General features: G+C 42.5%; 1 protein-coding gene across 2 annotated transcripts; it reads left to right on the forward strand.

Annotated features, from left to right (window-relative positions):
* On the forward strand, positions 1 to 26035 carry LOC139582981 (dehydrodolichyl diphosphate synthase complex subunit nus1-like). Of its 2 annotated transcripts, XR_011676463.1 has the most exons (6): positions 1 to 559; positions 1272 to 1406; positions 16639 to 16791; positions 19173 to 19272; positions 20278 to 21419; positions 21466 to 26035. XR_011676463.1 is itself a non-coding variant. In XM_071413540.1 (5 exons), exons 1-5 carry the CDS (start codon positions 193 to 195, stop codon positions 20366 to 20368), a joined length of 846 nt encoding a protein of 281 aa, XP_071269641.1. In that variant the 5' UTR covers positions 1 to 192; the 3' UTR covers positions 20369 to 26035. The 2 variants fall into 2 exon arrangements, 1 of the variants encoding a protein (XP_071269641.1); XM_071413540.1 differs by having other exon boundaries at positions 20278 to 26035.
* The last annotated feature ends 906 nt before the right edge of the window (positions 26036 to 26941 follow it).

Below are 26941 nucleotides of genomic sequence, written 5' to 3' on the forward strand. Positions count from 1 at the left end.
ACGTGTATCTCCGGGTTCAGAGGGTAATGGTTGGATGAAGATGGCAGCCGGCAAACGGAGGTGTTGGGAGTAAGTGAAATGGCTCACAGAACTAGACTAGTGTATAGCCATCATTACTAGACTTGAAATGCAGAGCTATATGAATTTCTGATAATTATTCTATTTTGACATTTTGTCGAGGAGGGCTGCATAATGGTTCTCGTGTACGAGTTCGTGTGGCGGGTTCTGCATGTCCTTCTCCACATTCATAGAACGCTTATCACTTTGTTCCGAATCCGCCTTCGCAATTGGAATGGGCAGCTATGGTCACGAGCCTTAGCAGCGCTTCTTGTGCCGATAGCTCTCTCGTTTCCCAAACAGAAAAAGCTCGTTCCTGCACCCGGTAAACGCGTTGGTCGTCGGTATCGCTGGGGGGCGGATGGGAAATCTCTGGAGAAGCTGCCTGACCATATAGGCTTGTTGATAGCGGAAGAGGAGCCGAGATACACAGACATTGCCAACCTTGTCGTGTGGTGCATGGCAGTCGGCATATCTTATATCAGTGTGTACGATAATCACGGTAAGATATCATTTGATTATAAAATGTGTTCATTATTTTTATTCACACCAGGAAGTGCTAAATACAACATCAGCAGACAGTCACGTGAATTTTTCTATTTTGGTGCTTAGTAATCTTTGATAATTTATCAAAAAAATTATCTGATAGTAAATGGCTTTATCTGGCCTTCTTCCCTTTCAGAAGTCTACAACAACCCACTTTTGCCATATATGCTTAGTAATGTATCATTCATTACATAGATGATTTCAGACAGAGAAGCCTCAATAGGCTTTCAAGGTTTGCCCAATGGCTTTTTCACCTAATTCGTTATTTGAGCCTACAGGGAATTGTCTTAACTGAAAGGTTACACACACACACACTGTATTGCTATTCCTGTTTCACCACAGCCCATCCTACTGGGTCATTGGCTAGTTGTTGGAAAATATTGTTGAATCCTTCTTGATGGCCGTCTAAGTGTTTGGTGGTGTGGCGCTGTTCCTCAATGTCTGCTGACTTATGTCATCAGTCTCTCACAGCCAAATCTGTCATATGACACATTATTTGCCTCTAATGACTAGCCTTACTTGCTATATCATGATGTTAATTTCAGATCTCAGCTCTAAAAGACAGCAAATTATTTCTCTCTAATTTTTCTTGTTTCAAAGTTGTTGAGATTGTACCCCCCCCCCCCGTATGATATTGGATTGCTCACATATTCCTTTTTGGTTCCCAGGTGTGTTCAGGAGGAACAACTCCAGGCTGATGGAGGAGATCCTGAAGCAGCAGCAGGAGCTCCTGGGTCTGGAAGGCTCCAAGCAGCACTCTGTAGAGTTCCTCAACAATGGCACTGACAAACAGGACAATCAAGGTGAGACACCAGGAGCCGTATGTGTCAAGCTTCCCAGGTTAGGAGTGCTGGTCTAAAGAGCTGAGCCCTATACTACGTATTTTGTTTAAGGAGTTAGTGAGGTAACTTTGAACTCAGGTCAACCGGTACCACGAAAGTAGCTCACATTTTAGCCAGGTACATTTTTAAGGCAACAAATCCTTAAGAACTAACCTGCTCCCGGGCAGGCTAAGGGGTTTTTCTCATTAATGAAAGTTGGAGAGGCAGCGTTAAAGTACACTTTTCAATTCACATTAGCAACGGAACATCATGTGCCACAAGATGGTCCGGCTCTTGGCAACGGGCATTTGCCGTAAATATCCCAATGAAATATCCCAGTATAGCCACTAGCCAGCGTGCTTCGACTATGCAAGCGTCTTTTCATCTTTAACCATATTACACGTTTGAAAAATGGATACAAACCCCATTACACTCTTGAATAATGCAACGATTCACAAACGTGCAGACCATAAAGGTTACATTTCTTCGTCTGTAGGCTACACTAATTATATTTTAGTCTCAAGACAAAGCACAGAGTTGCTAACAGCATGTCTTCATCAAGCAACATCAAAAATGAACAATTTAGCCTACAACCCCTCTCATATGAGTTTAAAAGTACTGTAGGCCTACCATAGAACAAAAGTCAGGCATCATTTTTTTTATCAATATGGAAATCATTTAGCCTACATGTGGTAAAAGAAAATTGCGACTGAAAACGTGGGTATAATATACAGTACCAGTCAAAAGTTTGGACACACCTACTCATTCCAGGGTTTTTCTTTATTTTTACTATTTTCTATATTGTAGAATAATAGTGAATAGATCAAAACTTTGAAATAACACACATGGAATCATGTAGTAACCAAAAAAGTGTTAAACAAATTCTTCAAAGTAGCCTTTGAAGCCTTTGCCTTGATGACAGCTTTGAAGCCTTTGCCTTGATGACAGCTTTGCACACTCTTTGCATTCTCTCAACCAACTTCGAGATAGTCACCTGGAATGCATTTCAAGTAACAGGTGTGCCTTGTTAATTTGTTGAATTTCTTTCCTTCTTAATGCGTTTGAGCCAATCAGTTGTGCTGTGACAAGGCAGGGTGGTATACAAAAAATAGCCCTATTTGGTAAAATACCAAATCCATATTATGGCAAGAACAGCTCAAATAAGCAAAGAGAAATGGCAGTCCTTTACTTTAAGACATTGTCGTAACGTTGTATTGATTAGCCAGCCGCGACTGGGAGACCCATGGGGCTGCGCACAGTTGGCCCTGCGTCGTCCGGGATAGGGGAGGGTTTGGCCGGCAGGGATGTCCTTGTCCCATCCCTCGCTAGCGATTCCTGTGGCGGGCCGGGCACAGTGCACGCTGACACAGTCGCCAGATGCACGGTGTTTCCTCCGACACATTGGTGCGGCTGTCTTCCGCATTAAGTGGGCATTGTGTCAAGAAGCAGTGCGGTTGGGTTGTGTTTCGGAGGACGCACGGCTCTCGACCTTTGCCTCCTGAGTCCGTACGGGAGTTACAGCGATGAGACAAGACTGTAACTACCAATTGGATACCACGAAATTGGGGAGAAAACGGGGTAATTTTTTTTGTAAATAAATATCTAAATTCAAATTATTCTAATTTTAAAAGTAAAAATTCAACCAGAGGGTTCCCTTAGATCATGAGAAAAGGCTGCACTTGACCGTTGCACTTGAATCATTCCCATGGTGAAGGGCTAAGCCCGCTACGCTATGAAACCACACACTATTGCAGAAACTTTGATGTTACCGGCCGCAATTGATATGGTGAAAACAATGTGTTGGGAGGCACAGAAACTCAATTCAATACCTTTGTCAGATAGCACTGTGAAACTTAAGAATTGATGCTATAGCTAGCATTATCAAGAGGAAACTGACTGAACGACTCAAACTCCATATTATGCTCTCCAAATGGACACTAGCTGTGAGGGCCGAGATGCCCATGCATTGACTTTTGTTTGCTGCTTCCTCGAATGGTGGGCTTTTGCACAGATGAGGCGACATCTGTCACAGGACGCCGGGCAGGCCTTTGCAATGTGGTTATGAATGTGTCTCCCTCTGCCATATGAACGCATTGTATGATACACCCACTGAACTATAATGGATACACCGAGCGCAATTGGCGGCAAAAGAGCTGAGCGCAGAACTCTGAGATATGTAGCAGGTAACTTTGATTGTAAACTACATCACGCACGCCTGTTTGCAAAACTGTGGAGATAAGGGCTGACCCCATTTAGTCGATTGTTTTGTCAATAGGCTGTTGGTCGACTGAGATTTCTTTAGTCGGGCAGCAGCAAAAAATATTTAATAATCATGGTGTACAAGACAACTGTCTGATTCACGCCTGTTTGAGTGGACTGATCCAAATTGTATATGGTTATATTACGTAGGAACAATGGTGCAACACTAATACAAATATTATTTTATAACAGATGCGCCATCTGCCGCATTGGATAGCGGTCGCTGTCTGCGGTTCTGAAACACATCAGTTCACTGTTGAATTGGTGCCTTTTCCTAGACCATATTGCTATGGGCATAATAGCAAAGTTAAGCAGCATATTGCTGCTGAGAACAATGCTGTGGAGGTAGCAGCAGAGTTAGGAGACGAGAAAACAGCCTTTGCCTTATTGTCTAAGAAAAGTGAGGAGAGAGGAAACCCCAACTTAATTAGGTCTATAATCAACAGCCTAACTGTTAATCATCCATATAAACACAGCAAAAAAAGAAATGTCCCCTTTTCAGGACCTTGTCTTTCAAAGATAATTCATAAAAATCCAAATAACTTCACAGATCTTCATTGTAAAGGGCTTAAACACTCTTTCCCATGCTTGTTCAATGAACCATAAACAATTAAATGAACATGCACCTGTGGAACAGTCGTTAAGACACTAACAGCCTACAGACTGTAGGCAATTAAGGTCACAGTTATGAAAACTTTGGACACTAAAGAGGCCTTTCTACTGACTCTGAAAAACACCAAAAGAAAGATGCCCAGGGTCCCTGCTCATCTGCGTGAACGTGCCTTAGGCATGCTGCAAGGAGGCATGTGGACTGCAGATGTGGCCAGGGCAATAAATTGCAATGTCCGTACTGTGAGATGCCTAAGACGGCGCCACAGGGAGACAGGATGGACAGCTGATCGTCCTCGCAGTGGCAGACCACGTGTAACAACACCTGCACAGGATCGGTACATCCGAATATCACACCTGCGGAACAGGTACAGGATGGCAACAACAACTGCCCGAGTTACATCAGGAACGCACAATCCCTGCATCAGTGCTCAGACTGTCCGCAATAGGCTGAGAGAGGCTGGACTGAGGGCTTGTAGCCTGTTGTAAGGGAGGTCCTCACTAGACATCACCGGCAACTACGTCGCCTATGGGCACAAACCCACCGTCGCTGGACCAGACAGGACTGGCAAAAAGTGCTCTTCACTGACGAGTCGCGGTTTTGTCTCCCCAGGGGTGAAGGTCGGATTCGCGTTTATCGTCAAAGGAATGAGCGTTACCCCGAGGCCTGTACTCTAGAGCGGGATTGATTTGGAGGTGGAAGGTCCGTCATGGTCTGGGGTGGTGTGTCACAGCATCATCGGACTGCGCTTGTTGTCATTGCAGGGAATCTCAATGCTGTGCGTTACAGGGAAGACATCCTCATGTGGTACCCATCCTGCAGGCTCATCCTGATATGACCATCCAGCATGACAATGCCATTCTGCTCGTTCTGTGTGTGATTTCCTGCTAGACAGGAATGTCAGTGTTCTGCCATGGCCAGCGAAGAGCCCGGATCTCAATCCCATTGAGCATGTCTCGGACCTGTTGGATCGGAGGGTGAGGGCTAGGGAAATATCCCCCAGAAATGTCCGGGAACTTGCAGGTGCCTGGTGGAAGAGTGGGGTAACATCTCACAGCAAGAACTGGCAAATCTGGTGCAGTCCACGAGGAGGAGATGCACTGCAGTACTTAGTGCAGCTGGTGGCCACACCAGATACTGACTTACTTTTGATTTTGACTCCCCCTTTGTTCAGGGACACATTATTCCATGTCTGTTTGTCACATGTCTGTGGATCTTGCTCAGTTTGTCTCAGTTGTTGAATCTTCTGTTCATACAAATACTTACACATGTTAAGTTTGCTGAAAATAAACGCAGTTGACAGTGAGAGGACGTTTCTTTTTTTGCTGAGTTTACCTACAGAACTAAGACAGATCCTGCTTCTGTTTGAGTGTTTGTTTAATAGCCTACTGATTTCGTGAATTCGGCTGTTTGCTATGCTGTAATAAAGGCTTCACTTTTTTTGTTAGACCAGCCAGCCTCTGGTATTATTTATCATTTATTTAGTGTTTACACTGTTCGCTCCTTTTTCTTGATATCCTTATTGTTATTATTGTTATGATAATCATTATTATAATAAGTCATGTCATTATCATTAGTAGGCTTAGTATTGCACCCTTGTATAACCACCATTTTAGTTTTTAAACAAAATAACAAAGCGACCCTTGAATAATTAGTGTAAATAATAAATAGACCATTCCATTTTGGAAATTACATTCACGAGTGAATGCGACTGGTTTTAGTCTTTGCTGTAATAAAGACAAAACAAAAACATTACAATACTCTCTGGCATGCTTATAATTGTAATGTTGTTTGCATTGTTCCAAATGGTCAAAAATGATTTTAATCTAACAGCACCTGTTTGGCACACACAATATGCACGCTGCGCTTGCTCCTTACCTTATTTTTCGTGATCTCCACTATTTTCCACAACTAGTCAAATTTATTCCATTCTGACTTCCCCTTTCCCTCCTGACCAACCAGTAAACATTCCTCAGTTTTGAGGTTATTTGTCACATCCCCTGCAACCACTTTGCTGTCACATGCGTTACTGTGTTTTGAGTGTGTTATAATCAATTTATTGATGTGATTATGATATGCTATAGGTCAGACCTTATAGGTTACGTGCATGAGATGCATACATGTGTCACGTAAAGAGAGCAAGGGTTGAGGGAATAGGGAAAGTTATTCAGCTTCAGCAACAAATTTGTCGAGCAGTGGCAAATATATTTGTTGAAATATGGCACATAAGACACCCGTCTGAGTGGACTAATCCATTACGGAGGCCCCGGGGGTGGCACACCAGTATCACTAGTAGTACATTTACTGTTAATTCCCATCATTTCTAATCTACAATGTTTGTTTGGTTACGATAATTTCTGTTAATATATTCAATATATTATTATTACAGTCTTACTGTTGTCATTGTAGGAGTGGACACGTTGTTTGCAGAGTGCACAACCTAGGCTACACTTGTGAGAAAAATGTTTGGTTTATTTCATTCCGTTTACGAGTTGTCAATGTATTCATTGACCGGAGTGCTCCAAACAAAAGACAATATTGAGTATGGACACGCACCTGATTACGCATATAGAAGTAGGACTAGTCTACCTGGTTTTCCCATTCTGTGATATGATACTATATCTGATATGTCTTAACTCACCATCCCTGTGGAGCTGCTCAAAGTATAGTTTTCTTTGCCTCAAACAGCAGGTAAACGAAGTCTGTTTTTACATCCATTGAGAATTAAAATAGTTCTGCAATGTTGCCTATTTGAAGCTCTTTCCCTTCCGATTACCACTCAGCATGAAAGGGGGGGGGAAATGTAATGCGCTGATCCAGTGGAAACATAATCAAATAGGCCTACATGATTATTCCTTGGGCATATAGCCTACATCTGTGTCTGTCCGTAGCTCACTGGCTGGGAAACTGAGGGCCCAGAATATTTTATCCAATGTTGCAAGTTTGCTAGCACGAGCTGCCCCTGGACCAAGTTAATACAATAGTTTCAAGTACTTTGCAGACAGGCCATGCGTAGCCAACGTGATTTATAGGATATACATTTTTATCAGGATATTTTCTATCTGCGATGCGTCAATGTTTTTATTTGTTGGCTTTATGTAGGCTATTTTTACATATATGCAATGGCAATAGAAGTTACTTTCAGATTTATCATTTTCATTTAGATAGTGTTGATTAACCACATGACATAGATTTTTAGATAAGATGACTTTATTATATATGAAATTAAACTGTTCCACGAAAATGTGCATATGAAAATCATAACTGCCACGCAGATAAGTAGAAATGGTACAGTAACTTGGCACTCCAAATGCAAAAGGATGCCGACCGCTGGTGTAGCCTTTTACCGGCAACATCAGGAGTGTTTTGGCAGAATATGTGAAGGCCAGCAGCAGCGGGAGGAGGAGGAGGGGGGTCGGGAACAGGTTTTTGTTCTTCTGGTGAGGCTATATTGATCTCTGGCTCCCCCTTTAGTAATTTGTGTCTTCATTTTTTTTATCGGAGTGCTTAACCTCATCGTCCCCCTTTTTTCAATTTTCGCCTAAAATGACATACCCAAATCTAACTGCCTGTTGTTCAGAACCTGAAACAAGGATATGCATATTCTTGATGCCATTTGAAAGGAAAGACTTTGAACTTTGTGGAAATATGAAGTTAATGTAGGATAATATAACACATTAGATCTGGTAAAAGATAGAACAAACCAAAAAACGTGTTTTCTATTATTATTATTTTTCATCTTACAAATGCAAAAGAAAGGCCATACATTGCGTTCGGATCCTAGGTGTAATTTAGATTTTTTCCCCCCACAAGATGGCAGCAGAATGTGTGCAAAGTTTCAGACTGATCCAGTGAAGAATTACATTGCTACACAATATTTTGTATGAAGTCTGCCAGGAGCTTGCTTAACTGTTCGTCAATTTATACATTTAAGTACATACAGTTGAAGTCGGAAGTTTACATACACCTTAGCCAAATACATTTAATCTCGGTTTTTCACAATTCCTGACATTTAATCCTAGTAAAAATTCCGTCTTAGGTCAGTTAGGATCACCACTTTATTTTAAGAATGTGATTTGTCAATAATAGTAGAGAATTATTTATTCCAGCTTTTATTTCTTTCATCACATTCCCAGTGGATCAGAAGTTTACATGCTACCAAATACTAATTGAGTGTATTGCCTTTAAATTGTTAAACTTGGGTCAAATGTTTCAGGTAGCCTTCCACAAGCTTCCCACAATAAGTTGGGTGAATTTTGGCCCATTCCTCCTGACAGAGCTGGTGTAACTGAGTCAGGTTTGTAGGCCTCCTTGATCGCACACACTTTTTCAGTTCTGCCCACAAATTTTCAATAGGATTGAGGTCAGGGCTTTGATGGCCATTCCAATACCTTGACTTTGTTGTCCTTAGGCCATTTTGCCATAACTTTGGAAGTGTGCTTGGGGTCATTGTCCATTTGGAAGACCCATTTGCAACCAAGCTTTAACTTCCTGACTGATGTCTTGAGATGTTGCTTCAATATATCCACATAATGTTTCTGCCTCATGATGCTGTCTATTTTGTAAAGTGCACCAGTGCCTCCTGCAACAAAGCACCCCCACAACATGATGCCGCCGCCCCCGTGCTCCACGGTTGGGATGGTGTTCTTCGGCTTGCAAGCCTCCCCCTTTTTCCTCCAAGCATAACGATGGTCATTATGGCCAAACAGTTCTATTTTTGTTTCATCACACCAGAGGACATTTCTCCAAAAAGTACGATCTTTGTCCCCATGTGCAGTTGCAAACCAGTCTGGCTTTTTTATATATTTATATAGGACTCGTTTTACTGTCGATATAGATACTTTTGTACCTGTTTCCTCCAGCATCTTCACAAGGTCCTTTGCTGCTGTTCTGGGATTGATTTGCACTTTTCGCACCGAAGTACGTTCATCTCTAGGAAACAGAACGTGTCTCCTTCCTGAGCGGTATGACGGCTGCGTGGTCCCATGGTGTTTATACTTGCGTACTATTGTTTCTACAGATGAATGTGTTACCTTCAGGCGTTTGGAAATTGCTCCAACTGACGAACCAGACTTGTGGAGGTCTACAAAAAAAATGAGGTCTTGGCTGATTTCTTTTGATTTTCCCATGATGTCAAGCAAAGAGGCACTGAGTTTGAAGGTAGGCCTTGAAATACATCCACAGGTACACCTCGACTCAAATGATGTCAATTAGCCTATCAGAATCTTCTAAAGCCATGACATAATTTTCTGGAATTTTCCTAGCTGTATAAAGGCACTGTCAACTTAGTGTTTGTCAACTTCTGACCCACTGGAATTGTGATACAGTGAATTATAAATGTCTGTCTGTAAACAATGATTTGTGTCATGCACAAAGTAGATGTCCTAACCGACTTTCTAAAACTATAGTTTGTTAACAAGAAATTTGTGGAGTGGTTGAAAAACAAGTTTTAATGACTCCAACCTAAGTGTATGTAAACTTCTGACTTCAACTGTAACTATAGAGAACATACAAAAATGCTATGGTAATAAAAAATGTCAGTTTACAGACTCCCAGGAATGCCGTGCATGATGAATCATTAGCTTCCCTACAGAAAATACATTCTGCCACTTTCATGGCCAGGCGGGGTGGTTGGGGAGCCTGTGACAGCAGTGGGGTCAAACAGACTCCAGTTCCTACATTTGAATATACAAATGGATTTTATCAAACACGACTATGCTACATTTTTATCTCTGGGACCCTCAGGATGACTAATCAGAGCAAGATTACTGAATGTAAGTGCACTATTTACCTTCAGAGGTGAATGTATTAAACCAGTTGCTGTGATGAGTGTTTTGTTGTTGTGCACTATCCTCAAACAATAGCATAGTCTTTTTTCCTGTAATAGCTACTGTAAATTGGACACTGTAGTTAGATTAGCACGAATGTAAGCTTTCTGCCAATATAAGACATGTATATGTCCTGGAAAGTTTGCTGTTGTATACAACATTTTCTGGTCACATTATCACATACTGAGCAACAACCGTCCCGACAACCGAATATTTGGGAATAGATTTCCAAAATTTAAGTAACTTGGAGCTAATTTCCTGTTTTTAGTCTTATGTCCAACCATTAATTTAAAATTTTTAAAAATAACCACCCGCTGGCCACCAGTTGGGGAACCCTGCTCTAGAGAATCTATCGTAGTGTGAAAAGGGTCTTCCTCAGGGTTAGCTTCATTTATTTGGCTAACTCCATTTATTTTGAATGAAGTGTCTGAGCCATGATTTGACCAATGAAATTAGATTCCCTACTTCTCGCAAAGATTGCGTCATCATCCCCTTCATTTGAGGAAGAATACTTATTCAATATTTTATTAGGCTAATCAAATGTTTTTTTTTGTTTAAATTAGTGATGCACCGATATGACATTTTTGGCCGATACCAATATTTTCCTTGCCAAAATAAACGATACCGGTAACCGATATTTGCAATTTTACCTGCCTTTTTAAACATCCTAGTACAGTTAAATAGTTAAAACACACACATGGACGCAGCGGTCTAAGGCATTGCATCTCAGTGCAAGAGGCATCACAACAGTCCCTGGTTTGAATCCAGGCTGTATCACATCTGGCCGTGATTGGGAGTCCCATAGGGCAGCACACAATAGGCCCAGCGTCGTCCGGGTTTGGCCCTAGGTAGGCCGTCATTGTAAATAAGAATTTGTTCTTAACTGACTTGCCTAGTTAAATAAAGGTTACACACACACTACACTGACCAAAAAGTTATTTTGTTGGCATTTACCTATGTACACATTACTAGTAAAACATAATCAAAACCTATTTCTTTCACTTACTTGCTGTGCTGTTTCGTTGTTCATTTGTTCACTCATTTCGTTCTCAACCAGGATTTCTATGGAACGTTGTTTCGGTCTTTGCATGTGTAACGGATGTGAAATGGCTAGCTAGTTAGCGGGTACGCGCTACTAGCATTTCAATCAGTTACGTCACTTGCTCTGAGACTTAAGTAGGGTTTCCCCTTGCTCTGCAAGGGCCGTGGCCTTTGTGGAGCGATGGGTAACGATGCTTCGTGGGCGACCCTTGTTGATGTGTGCAGAGGGTCCCTGGTTCGCGCCCGTGTCGGGGCGAGGGGACGGTTTAAAGTTATACTGTTACATTGATGCTGTTGACCCGGATCACTGGTTGCTGCGGAAAAGGAGGAGGTTGAAAGGGGGGTGAGTGTAACGGATGTGAAATGGCTAGCTAGTTAGCGGGTACGCGCTACTAGCATTTCAATCAGTTACGTCACTTGCTCTGAGACTTAAGTAGGGTTTCCCCTTGCTCTGCAAGGGCCGCGGCTTTTGTGGAGCGATGGATAACGACGCTTCGTGGGCGACTGTTGTTGATGTGTGCAGAGGGTCCCTGGTTCGCGCCCGTGTCGGGGCGAGGGGACGGTTTAAAGTTATACTGTTACACATGTCAAAAAAGATCCGTGTCAAATAACACTTTGACCAATCAGGACCTGAATATGACTGCATGTCACACAATAATTTAACACGTTCATAAAATGTTTACGTAGTTACACATTGATTACACTCAATCGTATTTCATATGTCACAACGATTCATCGATATGTGTGCTATGATGCTGGTAAAGTTGTCTCGTGCACTTACACAGTGATGGTCATAAAAAAGCTAGCTAGCTCATGGATGCAAACAATGTTCTTCCCCAAAAACATAGCAAACGACAATCTGTTTCAGTCGCTATAGTTAACTAGCAAACTAAACTCTCACTGCCACCTACTTTATTTTCAGCAAACTTAACATGTGTAAGTATTTGTATGAACATAAGATTCAACAACTGAGACATAAACTGAACAAGTTCCACAGACATGTGACTAACAGAAATTGAAAAATGTGTCCCTGAACAAAGGTGGGGTCAAAATCAAAAGTAACAGTCACTATCTGGTGTGGCCACCAGCTGCATTAAGTACTGCAGTGCATCTCCTCCTCATGGACTGCACCAGATTTGCCGGTTCTTGCTGTGGAATGTTACCCCATTCTTCCACCAAGGCACCTGCAAGTTCCCAGACATTTCTGGGGGGAATGGCCCTAGCCCTCACCCTCCGATCCAACAGGTCTCAGATGTGGTCAATGGGATTGAGATCCGGGCTCTTCGCTGGCCATGGCAGAACACTGACATTCCTGTCTTGCAGGAAATCACGCACAGAACGAGCAGTATTTCTGGTGGCATTGTCATGCTGGAGGGTCATGTCAGGATGAGCCTGCAGGATGGGTACCACATGAGGGAGGAGGATGTCTTCCTTGTAACCCACAGCGTTGAGATTGCCTGCAATGACAACAAGCTCAGTCCGATGATGCTGTGACACACCGCCCCAGACCATGACGGACCCTCCACCTCCAAATCAATCCCACTCCAGAGTACAGGCCTCGGTGTAACGCTAATTCCTTCTACGATAAACGCGAATCCGACCAGCACCTCTGGTGAGACAAAACCGCGTCTCGTCAGTGAAGAGCACTTTTTGCCAGTCCTGTCTGGTCCAGCGACGGTGGCCATAGGCGACATTGTTGACGGTGATGTCTGGTGAGGGCCTGCCTTACAACAGGCCTACAAGCCCTCAGTCCAGCCTCTCTGTCCGCAATAGGCTGAGTCTGAGCACTGATGGAGGGATTGTGCGTTCCTGGTGTAACTCGGGCAGTTGTTGCCATCCAGTACCTATTCTGCAGGTGTGATGTGCGGATGTACCGATCCTGTGCAGGTGTTGTTACACGTGGTCTGCCACTGCGAGGACGATCAGCTGTCCGTCCTGTCTCCCTGTAGCGCTGTCTTAGGCATCTCACAGTACGGACATTGCAATTTATTGCCCTGGCCACATCTGCAGTCCTCATGCCTCCTTGCTGCATGCCTAAGGCACATTCACGCAGATGAGCAGGGACCCTGGGCATCTTTCTTTTGGTGTTTTTGAGTCAGTAGAAAGGCCTCTTTAGTGTCCTAAGTTTTCATAACTGTGACCTTAATTGCCTAACGTCTGGAAGCTGTTAGTGTCTTAACGACCGTTCATTTAATTATTTATGGTTCATCGAACAAGCATGGAAAACAGTGTTTAAACCCTTTACAATGAAGAGCTGTGAAGTTATTTGTATTTTTACAAATTATTTTTGAAAGACAGGGTCCTGAAAAAGGGACGCTTCTTTTTTTTGCTGTGTTTATATAGCTAGGTGTCATCTATATCATAATAACCCTAATTCATAATACAGTTCTTATTTGATTAAATGTGGTCGGACCCATCTATGTGAAGCTAGCCAAAATACGGATTAGGCACAATAGTGGAATTTGCGGTTAGCCTTCAAAATAAAAGTATGTGATTGACAGTGATGCAAATGCATACAAATAGTAGAATTATGCCATAATTGAATAGATCATGCTAATCGAGGTTGGAATGTTCTATAAAATCAACTAAATACAGTCATTTGTTAATTGGAAAAAAATCTGAAATTTTACTTTAGAATTGCATTAGGGGCATACTTATTTCACTGCACATCCTTACCTATGGATTGTGGATCAATGACATGGTGTGTCAGTCTACTCAGTGACACCCGCAGAACATTATCATCGTAGCTGTTATTGCGGGACTCTGAAACAACTGTGAATTGAGCCACATTTATTGTCAACCTATATGTATTGAACACTATTCCTGAGGAAAAACAATACTGTGTGAATGTTTGAGTCTGATAATGCTGAGGAGGACGTTGGGAAAAAATATCTTGGGTATTGATTAGACTGTTATCCCATTTCATTGATACCAATCATTAGGTAAAGCTGTAAAGTGCAATATGAATGTCAATACACACAATAGGCTGACTGGGGAGGTGATTTCAGTCACAGTCCCGCGATAAGAGCTACAATGCTAATATTTGTGTAAACTCTTCACAGTTGTGTTCTGTGGGTGTCACCAAGTAGACTGATACCCCATTTCATTGCTTCACATTCCAACTTTGTTTGACATTATCTGGTCTAAATATGGCATTATTCCACCAATTGTAACCATCTGCATCACTTTCTAAGAGGTACTTTTATTTTGTAGGCAATCCGCAAATTCCACTATTGTGCCTAATCCGTATTGTGGCTAGCTTCACAACACAACTCGGTCAGGTCGAGCATCACTAGCCAGATGAAGCTAGCTGGCTGCTTATAACGTTAGCTTTGGGCAACAGGGTTAAGTAGCTGGCTAGCTAGCTATTTATTTTCATGAACTGAAGTTCAATTTCAATAGGCGAACAACAAGTAGCTACCTAGCTAATACTTACTCACAAGGATTCCTAAATCATTGCTAAGAATAGTGAAAATGACTGCAGTTTCTACTGGTCATTGTTTTCAGGCTGGTTGTATTGGTGCTAGCTAGCTACCAAGCTAAAGCTAAAATAATGCTTTATTGTTGTAAGCACATCGTTCGTGGCTGGTGTTTGCTTGTTTGCAGTCTTTTTTTGTACAGCTTTGACAGTGCTGATAGTAGTGGTGGCGCTTGGCTTGCACGTGCAAATTCAGAACCAACAACGTTCTATAATTATATGACGTGTCAAGTTAAAAGCTTATTTAACGCGTCAAATAGTATTATTGTCAAATAGTGTTATTTGACATATCTTTTTTTGACACGCAAAAACCCAAACGGCGTTCCATAGTATGTATGTCGTGACGCTATTACTGTGTAACTCCGGTAGGGCAACATCTGAACAATAGCGCACTTCGTAACGTTAGTGTGTACTGGTGCTCGACCAGTCGCGAAAGCCAACATCACCCATGACAGAGAGCGGTTGATTGTCAAGGGAAATTATTTCATTTACTTGGCTTTAATGGATTTCTCCTTTGAGTTGTCTTGCTGAAATGTTCTTACTCTTTCAAATGACTGCTCGACTTGTTGACTGTTCGATCCACACAGTAGACATTGTGGGCTAGGTTAGGAATGCTGAGTTGCAGGTGTAGCGCACCGTTTTACGTGGCGTCATTATGTCATGTACCTATGTTATATAGGTATGCACGTCAACTTTGACATCAGTTTTTCACATCGCCGTTAAACTAGACATCGGGTTGATACCGATGTTGGTATTTTTAGCTAATGTCGTCCGATTCCAATATTTTCACAGATTAAAAAAAAATATATATATATATTTTTATTTATCGTGCATCCCTAGTTTAAATAGTCATTTTAAAATGCCTATCACATTACACATTTAGTAATGACAAAATGCATTTGAAACGTCACGCACACTAAAACTTGTGTATGACTTTATTTTGGATAAAGTTATTTTATCGACAGGAGTGGTGGAGAAAAGGCTCTTGTGCATTGATAAGCACATAAAGACTGCATTAATGATGAGTAATAAATGAAGGACATCACTTCATCAAGCCTATTTAACACCATAGCCTGGAAAAACTGGAAGGGCTACAACAGAGAAGCATTCAGAACTCTGCCATGTGTAGGCTATTTGGTTGTGAATAACCATTATGAATAAATAATCAATTCAATTCTATTGGATACAACACTTTGGGTTGAGTTTAGATTGCAAGGCATCATTGGGAGTGCAATTTTCACAATTCATCACTTATTGAATGAAGTTTGAAACTGATTATAAATACTATAGTTTATAATTTTATTTAGATGGATTCCAGTTCCACCAGGCTTTTGTTTATATTTTCTGTGGCGTTTGTTTATTAAAGGGCATGTGGACTGCAGCCAGCCTGTATGGGCTAATTTAAGATGCATTGTGCGGTTTTACTCTCCATCTGCTTTTGGCACAACACCTTTATCCCCTGAGCAAGTCAATCTGTTATGGCATACAGTCAGAATTAGACCATATGGAGTTGTGCAGGAACACAACACAGAAGAATTCTCTTCACCAAAGGAAATTGGGCGGCAGGTAGCCTAGCAAACCGAAAAGTTCTCAGTCAACTAGCTGAAAAATCTGCCGATGTGCCCTTGAGCAAGACACTTAACCCTATGGATAAGAGTGTATGCTAAAGTGTTTAAAAAATAATTCCTGTTCAAATACCCTATAATTCACTTAAATAACTTATGAATTATATGATCCTGTTCTTAATTGTGATTCCTGTTCTTCATTGTTTTGTAATCCAACAATCACCTGTTTATGAATGCAATATTCAAGCGTAACAGCAGGATTGTGAAGCAGGATTTCCGAGTTACCACCCACTGACCTTTAGTCAGACACTTTTACCATTGATTGGTATTATTACTGTGTGTGGGTGTGTGGTAGTGTTTGTGCCTGAGTACCGGTATTTGTGTTTTTTGGGGCTTATTATGACCGTATTCCTGTGTGTGTGTGTGTCCACAGTGCTGTCGTGTCAGGCAGTGGTGAAGGTGCTGTCTCCAGACGATGGGAAGCTGAGGATCGTCCAGGCAGCACAGCAGCTGTGTAGCGCTGTGGAACAGATGGATAAGACATCCAAAGACATCAACGTGACTGTGCTTGACTCTCTACTCAGAGGTGAGGAGGTCCCTCCCCCATGACCAGGAGGAGGACAGGACATTGGTTCTCGCTGTTGTCCTTAGTGCTGTTATTTATGGGCAGTGGACAATACCTTTTATTTCATTGTTTTATCTTATCAGGTTAAACCCCACAGACATTCTATTGATCATAGACTGTAAATCTGATAGTAAATCTGTGCCATACTATTACAAGCTGGAGTGAAGCTTAGCTCACCAGCTCTCCTTTGGCATGATGTTGAGAGTAGCAATTTCACTCTATTTGAAGCTCAGCAAGGATGGTGTAAAGGGAATGAGTAAAGGTCAAGGAGCCCCCTGTTAGACGAGCCTTCCACAGTGTTTGATCAAAAGATGAAGGAAACATGAAGCACTGGGAGTCTGTGCCAGAGAGAGCTCTTCTCTCAGTGGGTTATTTTCCCTGAGCCCTCTGCCCACCCCAGCTCTGCTCGTCGTTAGTCCCTGGCTAAGACTGATCACCCTCACCCGCTGTAAATCACGTCACGAGTACTTCAGTGGAACACATCTATGTGTACTCGCTCAGTAGAAGGTGATGGATGAGACCCGAGGCAGGAATATGAACAAACTGATGAGAAAGATGGTCTCCAGACAGAATATAAACTACAGAGGATAGCAGAGTTCACTTCAGTGAAGTTATGGTGTGTTTACCTCAGGCCCAGTAAGTGCAGCTGCTCGTCAGTACAATCAGATGTCAGAGACCCGCTCGCTGTCAGGATCCAGGGGGGCACAGCGAAAGGGACTCTCTAATCATCTCACTATCTAAGGGGCTTGGCAAGCTGCTGCTGCTGTTCTCTAAGGCTGCGTTTACACAGGCAGCCCAGTTCTGATTATTTTGCCAAACTATTGGCAGAAGATCTGATTGATCAAAATACCAATTAGTAGCAAAAAGATCAGAATTGTGATGCCTGTGTACATGCAGCCTAACATTCAAGAAGAAATTGAACTGTCACTTTAGATCTCTAGGATCTCTCAATCTTTTCAACAGTCCTTATGCTTTAGCAACCTCCTAAATATGTCAAAAAATAATAATTTCCTGATATTTTTCTTATATCTCTCAGATAAAGGACAAACACTTCAAAACAAAATATGTTTTTCCATGTATGTATCTGTTTTTCAATGCATTACTATAGACTAATATCAGTAAGGCCCAATTCATGGTTTGATCTAATGTTTTCTATATTTTTAAAGGTGTCTATCATACTTTTTTTTTTACCCATCTACACACATTACCCCATAATGGCAAAGTGAAAACACGTTTGCAAATGTATGTTTATTTTTTTATACAGAAATATGGTCTCATTTATATAAGTATTCACACCCCTGAGTCAATACTTTGTAGAAGTATCTTTGGCAGCAATTACAGCTGTGAGTCTTTCTGGGTATGTGCTCAAGAACTTTCCACACCTGGATTGTATAATATTTGCCCATTTTATTGTTTTCTAAATTCTTCAAGCTCTGTCAAATTGGTCGTTGGTCATTGCTAGACAACCATTTTCAAGTCAAAACTGTAAGTCGGCCACTCAGGAACATTCGCTGTCTTCTTGGTAAGCAACTCCAGTGTAGATTTGGACTTGTTTTTGTTATGCTGAAAGGCGAATTCATCTCCCAGTGTCTGGTGGAAATTGTTTTACTCCTGAACTTTTTAAGGCTTGACATAAAGGGGTTGAATACTTATTGACTCAAGACATTTCAGCTTTTCATTTTTAATTCGTTTGTACAAATTCTGAAAACAGAATTCCACTATGATATTATGTGTTTAGGCCAGTGACCAAAAAATCTCAATGATTTTTTTTATTTATTCAGGCTGTAACACAACAAAATGTGGAAAAAGTCAAGTGGTGTGAATACTTTCTGAAGGCACTATACTTCCATTCATCAAGTCTTGTGAGGCTTGGGGGCGTCCTAGAGCAAAACAATCGACATGCTCTTGAGAGGCCAAACCGTTAGGACGCTTCAGACAGAAGTTGGCAGATCGGTGGTACCAACTTCAGATGAGTCCCGTGTGGCTTGTGGGGGTCTTGGAGCAAAACAACTGACATGTTCGTGAGTCATCTTTCCAAAGAGTGGTCATATTAGCTTGTAGGCCAAACCGCTCGGACGGTACAGACGTTTTCGGGAGAAGACAAACACCGCTGTAGCTCGGCCACCTTCCACCGCAGATGCGGAAGTCCGCCATGTAGAGAAATCGTATGTCTAGCTTCAACAGGCAGATTTTGATGGATTTTGTTTATTATGCTCATTTGATTTCCGCGGGACCACAAAAAATGACTTGAGGGTTAAATGCTCCGCAGAGGACACTTTTATGAGATTTCCATTGATTGTGTTTTTCATTGACCTCTGTCCATGCTATCTCGGTTTGTGCAGAGTCGAAGACTACACCAGATCCTGACCTGGTTCTGAAGTTCGGCCCAATAGAAAGCACCCTGGGGTTCCTGCCCTGGCACATCAGACTGACAGAGTTCATGTGAGTATTGCGTGTGTGCGTGTGTTAAATGAGGCTGCCTTACTCATGTCCAGAAGACATTCTGGGATAGCCGCTGCTCTGTAGAGCTGGACAGGAATGACAGAGGTTCCTCTCTTCTTCCTGTCCCATTATAACCACTCGCTGTGTGTGTGGGAGACAGAGGAAGTGTGTGCTTATGCTTTACATCCTGAGTAGAATGGATATGGGCCTGTTGTGTTCATCTGTGCAGAATAACTGGTAAACCGGTCTCTGCTGCCTCACTTACCTCCCGGCTTGAACGATTGGCAAGACTTTTAAAAATGCCTCTGTGCAACTTTGTATAAGTAGTAGGGCTATTTTAAAGATCATGGAAATACTGAGAGTTAATGATGCAGTTCAGCCTACATAAGATGTGTAATTAGACTTTACCAGATGATGATGCATCACTAACAATGCTATTTTTCAGACGTGTCATTGTTTGGGAGTCATGAAGTTCAGTCAGAATGGCCCACATCATTGAACGTTATCAGTGTTTACAAAGCAACATTTTATTTGACAGATACTGTATTTGTAAGGACTTTTACCTTCACCAAACACTAGATGGCGGTATAGTACTGTAACTGCTTTGACGGTAGCTCAAGCAGCAGCTTTTGCTAATCACAGATTTTTTTATGACTGCCGTCGTAAAGTACATAATTGTATTTACTGTGAGCCTTTACTAATGTAACATGACATTTCTGTTGACCCCTTATTGCTTGGTATCTATTTTAACAACATTATTTAGCATTATTCTTTGTTAAAATGGCGCCGGAAGAATTGGCAGCAGTTTTACGGGTGCCTTGTGCTTTACCTAACACATTTTTTGCACTATTGGCCTGTAAGTAAGCATTTCACTGTAAGGTGTGATGTATTCGGCGCACATGACAAATAAACTTTGATTTGATTTGAGATAAACTGCTGCCATCTGAAGTAGGCTAGAGGTGTCTCTCTAGTATATATCTCTGACATCCTCCCTCTCTCCTGCAGCTCCTTACCCTCCCATGTGGATGTCTCCTATGAGGACTTATTCAGTGCCCTTCAGCATTATGCCTCCTGTGAGCAGCGGCTGGGGAAGTGAGTGATTGGCCAGGCCCCCTTCAGAGGAAGGGGAACGACATGGGTGGGGTAGGAGCTGCCCTAGCCCCTCCTCCTCCCGGGTCTCTGTTTACAGTGCAGGCGCTAGAGAACAAGCAGACAGCGGTACCGCCACATCGAATCGCATCTCCACCACCACTCACTCACTGTTTTTCTGCTCATCTGGAACGCGCAAGGCTCGCCAGGCCACCTCTGTGAGGCATGCTGGGTAGTACGGGCCCTGCCAAGGTAGCGTCACGCACTGAACATCTACCCCCGCATCAGTCGGATTAACGAGGAACCAACATCACCTGAAGGACATGGTTAGCAGTATGGTATAAATCTAGTTTAGCTTCGCTTCGCTCTTCTCTCTCTCTCTCTCTGTTTGTTCTAGATCTTGCACCTGCTGTGCCCCTGAGGTATGCCCTCCTTGGGGGTTTGAATGGAAATGAACTTTATGTAAGTGTGCTTCAAGTGTAGCGCTTGATCAATGTGGTACGAGAGGTTTTGGAACGAGAGCTCTGTAATCCGTGACTATACTCTGCACATGGTGTGAAGGATGACTGACTACATGGTTGTACTTTTACGTCTTTATTCCAAGTTACTATTGGTGGACTGTGTCTGCTTGTGTACGTGTGTGAAGCTCAGCCAGCAAGTCACACTTAACCTACACTAAGTCCAATCTTTGCAATCCAGTGGGAAGAAAGAGAAAGCAGTTGTCTGTATACAATGTCCCCCATGACCATCACTACTCTTTCTATTGCTCCGTCCATAACGTGAAGATGATTGCATATTGAACGGCCCCGTAAGAATCCTCAGTGCTGCCTTCGGTTGTTCATCCATGTGAAGATTTACTAACTATTGTATTAAAGTGTTGTTCTGTTATTTCCTTATCTCATTAACTCTTTTAAAACCCAGATTCAGTATTTTCTTTCTCTTTGGTTAGATGGCATACAGTAGTATTTTCACCATCATGCTAACTTTTAATACCAATGGGACAAAAACTCCCAATCCTTCACTAGCTAATGTGCCAGTGGTTGGGTTGTCATTGGAAGGTTTGGTGGGTTGTCATTGGAAGGTTTGGTGGGTTGTCATTGGAAGGTTTGGTGGGTTGCTCCACATGGAACTTGTCGGTTTAAATGATCAATAAATGTTACTGAAAACCCCATATATACAGTACCTGCTTTGTTTGGATTGGATTTTTTTAAAGACAGACTGACAATGTCTTGTGAATAATCTTCCTTTGAGATAAATGGAACGGATGTAAATGGTTGATTTTATAGTTGTGTTGTATGACCTAATTTTCTACATGTAATGTGTGGTGAACAAGTGTTGTATCCCTAGTACTGTATGCACCAAGAGGTGTCAAGCGCCTGGTGGCTTTTAAACCTCAAATGATCAACTATTGAACAATTGAGAGTCAAGCTATAGTCACCTTGGATTTGTTAGCTGAAAGCTGTGTGACTTGGGAGGGACTCCGATGCAGGTTTCTAGTCCTTCTCAATTGATATGCAGCACTCATCCAAATGCATGAAAGACTACACCATCATTCAAAGGGAAAGCAACTTGAAACGCTTCATAACTGTCTGAGGTGTGCAGGAGAGCTGCATCTCCCTGGATGCTGTGTTTTTAGATCAAACACACTGGCCTACGCAGCTGAGAGCAGCTCCAACCACTACTCCACTCCCTTTCAGATGCAGCACTACACATCTAAACATCCCCTTCGAATTGAAGATGGTTGTGTTTTAGAGGGTTTGCGATGTCAGCTGTTTCGACATGATATTTTCTATGCATTGCGAAATGTATTCAACCGTACTGCAAAAGGACAAGGGAAGGTCCCTGTTACCTACTGTCATCTGCATAGCTGTACTCTGTCACATACTTGCAGGTGCAGCAAAATTCTTGTATTTTTTGCTACAGCAGTGCATTAATAATACCTAGTAATACAAACAATGCACACAATTCAAAATGTCATTAAATATCAGAATGAGCAATGTCAGAGTCCAGAATACATATATACTGAGTGTACAAGACATTATGAATACCTTCCTAATATTGAGTTGCACCCACTTTTTCCCCTCAGAACAGCCTCAAGTTGTTGGGGCATGGAGTGTTCCACAGGGATGCTGGCCCATGTTGACTCCAATTCTTTCCACAGTGTCAAGTTGGTTGGTTGTCCTTTGGATGGTGGACCATTCTTGATACACATGGGAAAATGTGACAAACCCAGCAGCATTGCAGTTCTTGACACACTCAAACCAGTGCGCCTGGCATACCTCATTCAAAGGCACTAAAATATTTTGTCTTGCACATTCACCCTCTGAATGGCACACATACACAATCCATGTCTCAATTGTCTCGAGGCTTAAAATCCTTATTTAGCCTGTCTCCTCCCCTTCATCTACACTGATTTAAAGTGGATTTAACTGGTGACATCAGTAAGGGATCATGGCTTTCACCTGGTCAGTCTGTCATGGAAAGAGCAGGTGTTCCTAATGTTTTGTACCGCTTCTGAAACTTGCTTTCAATGAGTGACAGATCTATAACTCACATTTCTATGTACATTTTGTTGGTCGCCCAAAAAGGTTGCATATTGCAGCTTTAAGAACACTTGTTATTGCCATGACATCTTGTCAAAGCTATGATTCCTTATTGATGCCCCTTGTTAAATCCACTTCAATCGGTGTAGATGTATGGGAGGAGACTGTTTTTAAAGAAGGATTTTTAAGCCTTGAGACAATTGAGGCATGGATTGTGTATGTGTGCCATTCAGATGTTGAATGGTCAAGATGGAAATTGCAAGTGCCTTTGAACGGGGTACGGTAGTACGTGCCAGGCGCACCGGTTTGTGTCGAGCTGCAACACTGCTGGGGTTTTTATGCTTAAAAGGTTTTCCATGTGTATGAATGGTCCACCACCCAAAGGACATCCAGACAACTTCAAACAACTGTGGGAAGCATTGGTGTCAACATGGGCCAGCATCCCTGTGGAATGCTTTCTAAGGTGCAAGGTAGAGTACCGGGTGGTAGCTGGCTAGTAAACAATAATTAAAGTTCAGGGTACTGGTTGGAGGCTGGCTAGTGGTGCCTGTTTAACAGTCTGATGGCCTGGAGATAGAAGCTGTTTCTCAGTCTCTTGGTCACTGCTTTGATGCACCTGTACTGTCTCCAAGTTGGTAGCGGGGTGAACAGGCCGTGGCTTGGGTGGCTGAGGTTTTTGATGATCTTCTTGGCCTTCCTGTGCCACCGATGATGCCTTTGGCTGACCACACCACCCTCTGGAGAGCCCTGCAGTTGCTGACGGTGCATTTACCGTACCAGGCGGTGATACAGTCGGACAGGATGCTCTCCATTGTGCATCTGTAGAAGTTTGTGATTTCTTCAGCCTTCTGAGGTTGAAGAGGCACTGTTGTCTTCAGTGATGTGCATGCCGAGGAACTTGAAGCATTTGACTGTCTCCACTGTAGCCCTGTCGATGGGGGCGTGCTCTCTCTGCTGTCTCCTGTTGTCCACGATCAGCTCCTTCGTTTTGTTGACATTGAGGGTGATTTTATTTTCCTGGCACCACTCCGCCAGGGCTCTAACCTCCTTCCTGTAGGCTGTCTCGTCATTTTTTCTAATCAGCCCTACCACTGTTGTGTCCTCGGCGAACTTGATGATTGAGTTGGAGACATGCGTGGCCACGCAGTTATGGGTGAACAGGGAGTACACAAGGGGGCTGAGCACACACCCCTGTGGTGCCCCCATGTTGAGCATCAGCATGGCGGAGATGTTGCCTACCTTCACCGCTTGGGATCAGCCCGTCAGGAAGTCCAGGACACAGGTGCACAGGGAGGGGTTCAGACCCAGGGCACTGAGCTTAGAGGGCACAATGGTGTTAAAGGCTGAGCTGTAGTTTATTAACCGCATTCTTACATAGGTATTTCTCAGTCCAGGTGGGATTGTACATTGTAATGACGATTGCGTCGTCCATGGATCTGTTGGTGCGTTATGCGAATTGTAGCCGGTCTAGGTTGTTGCGTAAGGTGACGGTGCAGCCTGGTCTCATAGACTAGACATAACATAGTAAATGTAAATCCGGGACACTCAGATTTTACTGAACAAAAATATAAACGCCACATGTAAAGTGTTGGTCCCATTTTTCATGAGCTGAAATAAAAGATCACAAAATTGTCCATATGCACAAAAGCTTATTTCTCTCAAATATTGTGCAGACATTTGTTTACATCCCTGTTAGTGAGTATTTTCTCCTTTGCCAAGATAATCCATCCACCTGACAGGTGTGGCATATCAGGAAGTTGATTAAACAGCATGATCATTACACAGGTGCTGGGGACCATTAAATTAAAGGACACTCTAAAATGTGCAGTTTTGTCACACAACACAATGCCACAGATGTCTCAAGTGTTGCGGGAGCGTGCAATTGGCTTGCTGACTGCAGGAATGTCCACCAGAGCTGTTGCCAGCAAATTGAACGTTCATTTCTCTACCATAAGCCCATCTGTGTGCTCGACGTCCTCACCAGGGTCTTGACCTGACTGCAGTTCAACGTCGTAACCGGCTTCAGACATTTGTGAGAATACCAATTTTCTGGATGACTCATGGTCTGACAAATACCGCTCTAGCTCTGCCACCTTTCACCGCAGATGCGGGAAAAAAACATATCTCTACCTTAAATTGACGGATTTTGATGGACTTTTTTGTTGTAACTTACATTGACGCAGCCGGTGCCCTTAGGGGGTTTTAACTATCCTCCCAAAGCACTTCGGGATGACAGAAGTGAGTGCTACGGTGCGATAGTCATTTAGTTCAGTTACCTTCGCTTTCTTGGGTACATGAACAATGGTGGACATCTTGAAGCAAGTGGAGACAACAGACTGGGATGTGGAGACAACAGACTGGGATATGGAGAGATTGAATTTGTCTTTAAACACTCCAGTCTGCTGGTCTGCACAAGCTCTGATGACGCAGCTTGGGAAGCCAAGCTGACTATATTCTCCTACCCATTCTAGAACCAACCTTCTGGAATATCAATGACTGCAGTAGTCGTGAGTGCTAGATTCACATTTGTTTGATTTTGTTACGCAATACCATTGTGGGGCCACTGAACAGAAAGAGTCTTATATGAGATGTTAACATAGTTTGTACAGTTATGATGTATAGGCAGAACGACATTACTCTTTCCTTCCCAATAACTTATTTCTGGTTCTCCCTGCTGATTGATCAACAAGGGGATGGCAGAAAGTATTGGTGGCTCCCCGTATTCTGGCCTAGCAGCTAACTGTAAATAGAGCCGTGAAATGAAAACAATAATGAAGATGTGACCTTGTAGGAGGCTTGTACTTCATTTGTGAATGTTTACTTTCATTTTCAGTCTGGTGCAGGGGGAAATAACACACACAGACAGACAGACAGACACTTTCTATTTGTAAACAGTGCCAAAGCCACTATGAGCTGGGGTAAGGGCTGGTAGGGGTTTTCAATTTTTTTTATAATGTCTCCTGTGTAGTGCTGAAATAACCATGGCAACCACATTGTTAATCTGTGTATGATTGTAAATAATATGTAAAACAGTTTTTATTGATCCATAAAAATGATCTTGAAACAAATGACCTGTGTACCTATTTTAAATGAAGATGGAACATTAAAAGGAAAACTGATTATAAACTGAACTGCTGTTCTTATATGTTCACGTCTATAGTTTCATCCTCATAAGATCAATGGCAACATCATAGAGCGGTGGGCCAGTAACCAAAAGGTTGCTGGATCGAATCCCCGAGCTGACAAGGTAATAATCTGTCATTCTGCCAGTTAACCCACTGTTCCTAGGCCGTCATTGTAAATAAGAATTTGTTCTTTAAAAAAATATAGATATTTCACCTTTATTTAACCAGGTAGGCAAGTTGAGAACACGTTCTCATTTACAATTGCGACATGGCCAAGATAAAGAAAAGCAGTTCGACACATACAACAACACAGAGTTACACATGGAGTAAAACAAACATACAGTCAATAATACAGTAGAATAATACATCTATATACAATGTGAGCAAGTGAGGTGAGATAAGGGAGGTGAAGGCAAAAATAAAGGCCATGGTGGCGAAGTAAATACAATATAGCAAGTAAAACACTGGAATGGTAGATTTGCAGTGGAAGGATGTGCAAAGTAGAGATAAATAATGGGGTGCAAAGGAGCAAAATAAATAAATACAGTAGGGAAAGAGGGAGTTGTTTGGGCTAAATTACAGATGGGCTATGTACAGGTGCAGTAATCTATGAGCTGCTCTGACAGCTGGTGCTTAAAGCTAGTGGGGGAGATAAGTGTTTCCAGTTTCAGAGATTTTTGTAGTTCGTTCCAGTCATTGGCAGCAGAGAACTGGAAGGAGAGGCGGCCAAAGGAAGAGTTGGTTTTGGGGGTGACCAGAGAGATATACCTGCTGGAGCGCGTGCTACAGGTGGGTGCTGCTATGGTGACGAGCGAGCTGAGATAAGGGGGGACTTTACCTAGCAGGGTCTTGTAGATGACCTGGAGCCAGTGGGTTTGGCGACGAGTATGAAGCGTTCTGTTCTTCACTGAC

The sequence above is a fragment of the Salvelinus alpinus genome, chromosome 8 (genome assembly GCF_045679555.1).
Source record: "Salvelinus alpinus chromosome 8, SLU_Salpinus.1, whole genome shotgun sequence".
Classification (NCBI taxonomy): domain Eukaryota; kingdom Metazoa; phylum Chordata; class Actinopteri; order Salmoniformes; family Salmonidae; genus Salvelinus; species Salvelinus alpinus.

Coding starts and splice junctions, on each gene's coding strand:
- LOC139582981 (XM_071413540.1), top strand. CDS start 193: ATGGTTCTCGTGTACGAGTTCGTGTGGCGGGTTCTGCATGTCCTTCTC. Junction 560..1,271: donor CAGTGTGTACGATAATCACG/GTAAGATATCAT, acceptor TTTGGTTCCCAG/GTGTGTTCAGGAGGAACAAC. Junction 1,407..16,638: donor TGACAAACAGGACAATCAAG/GTGAGACACCAG, acceptor GTGTGTCCACAG/TGCTGTCGTGTCAGGCAGTG.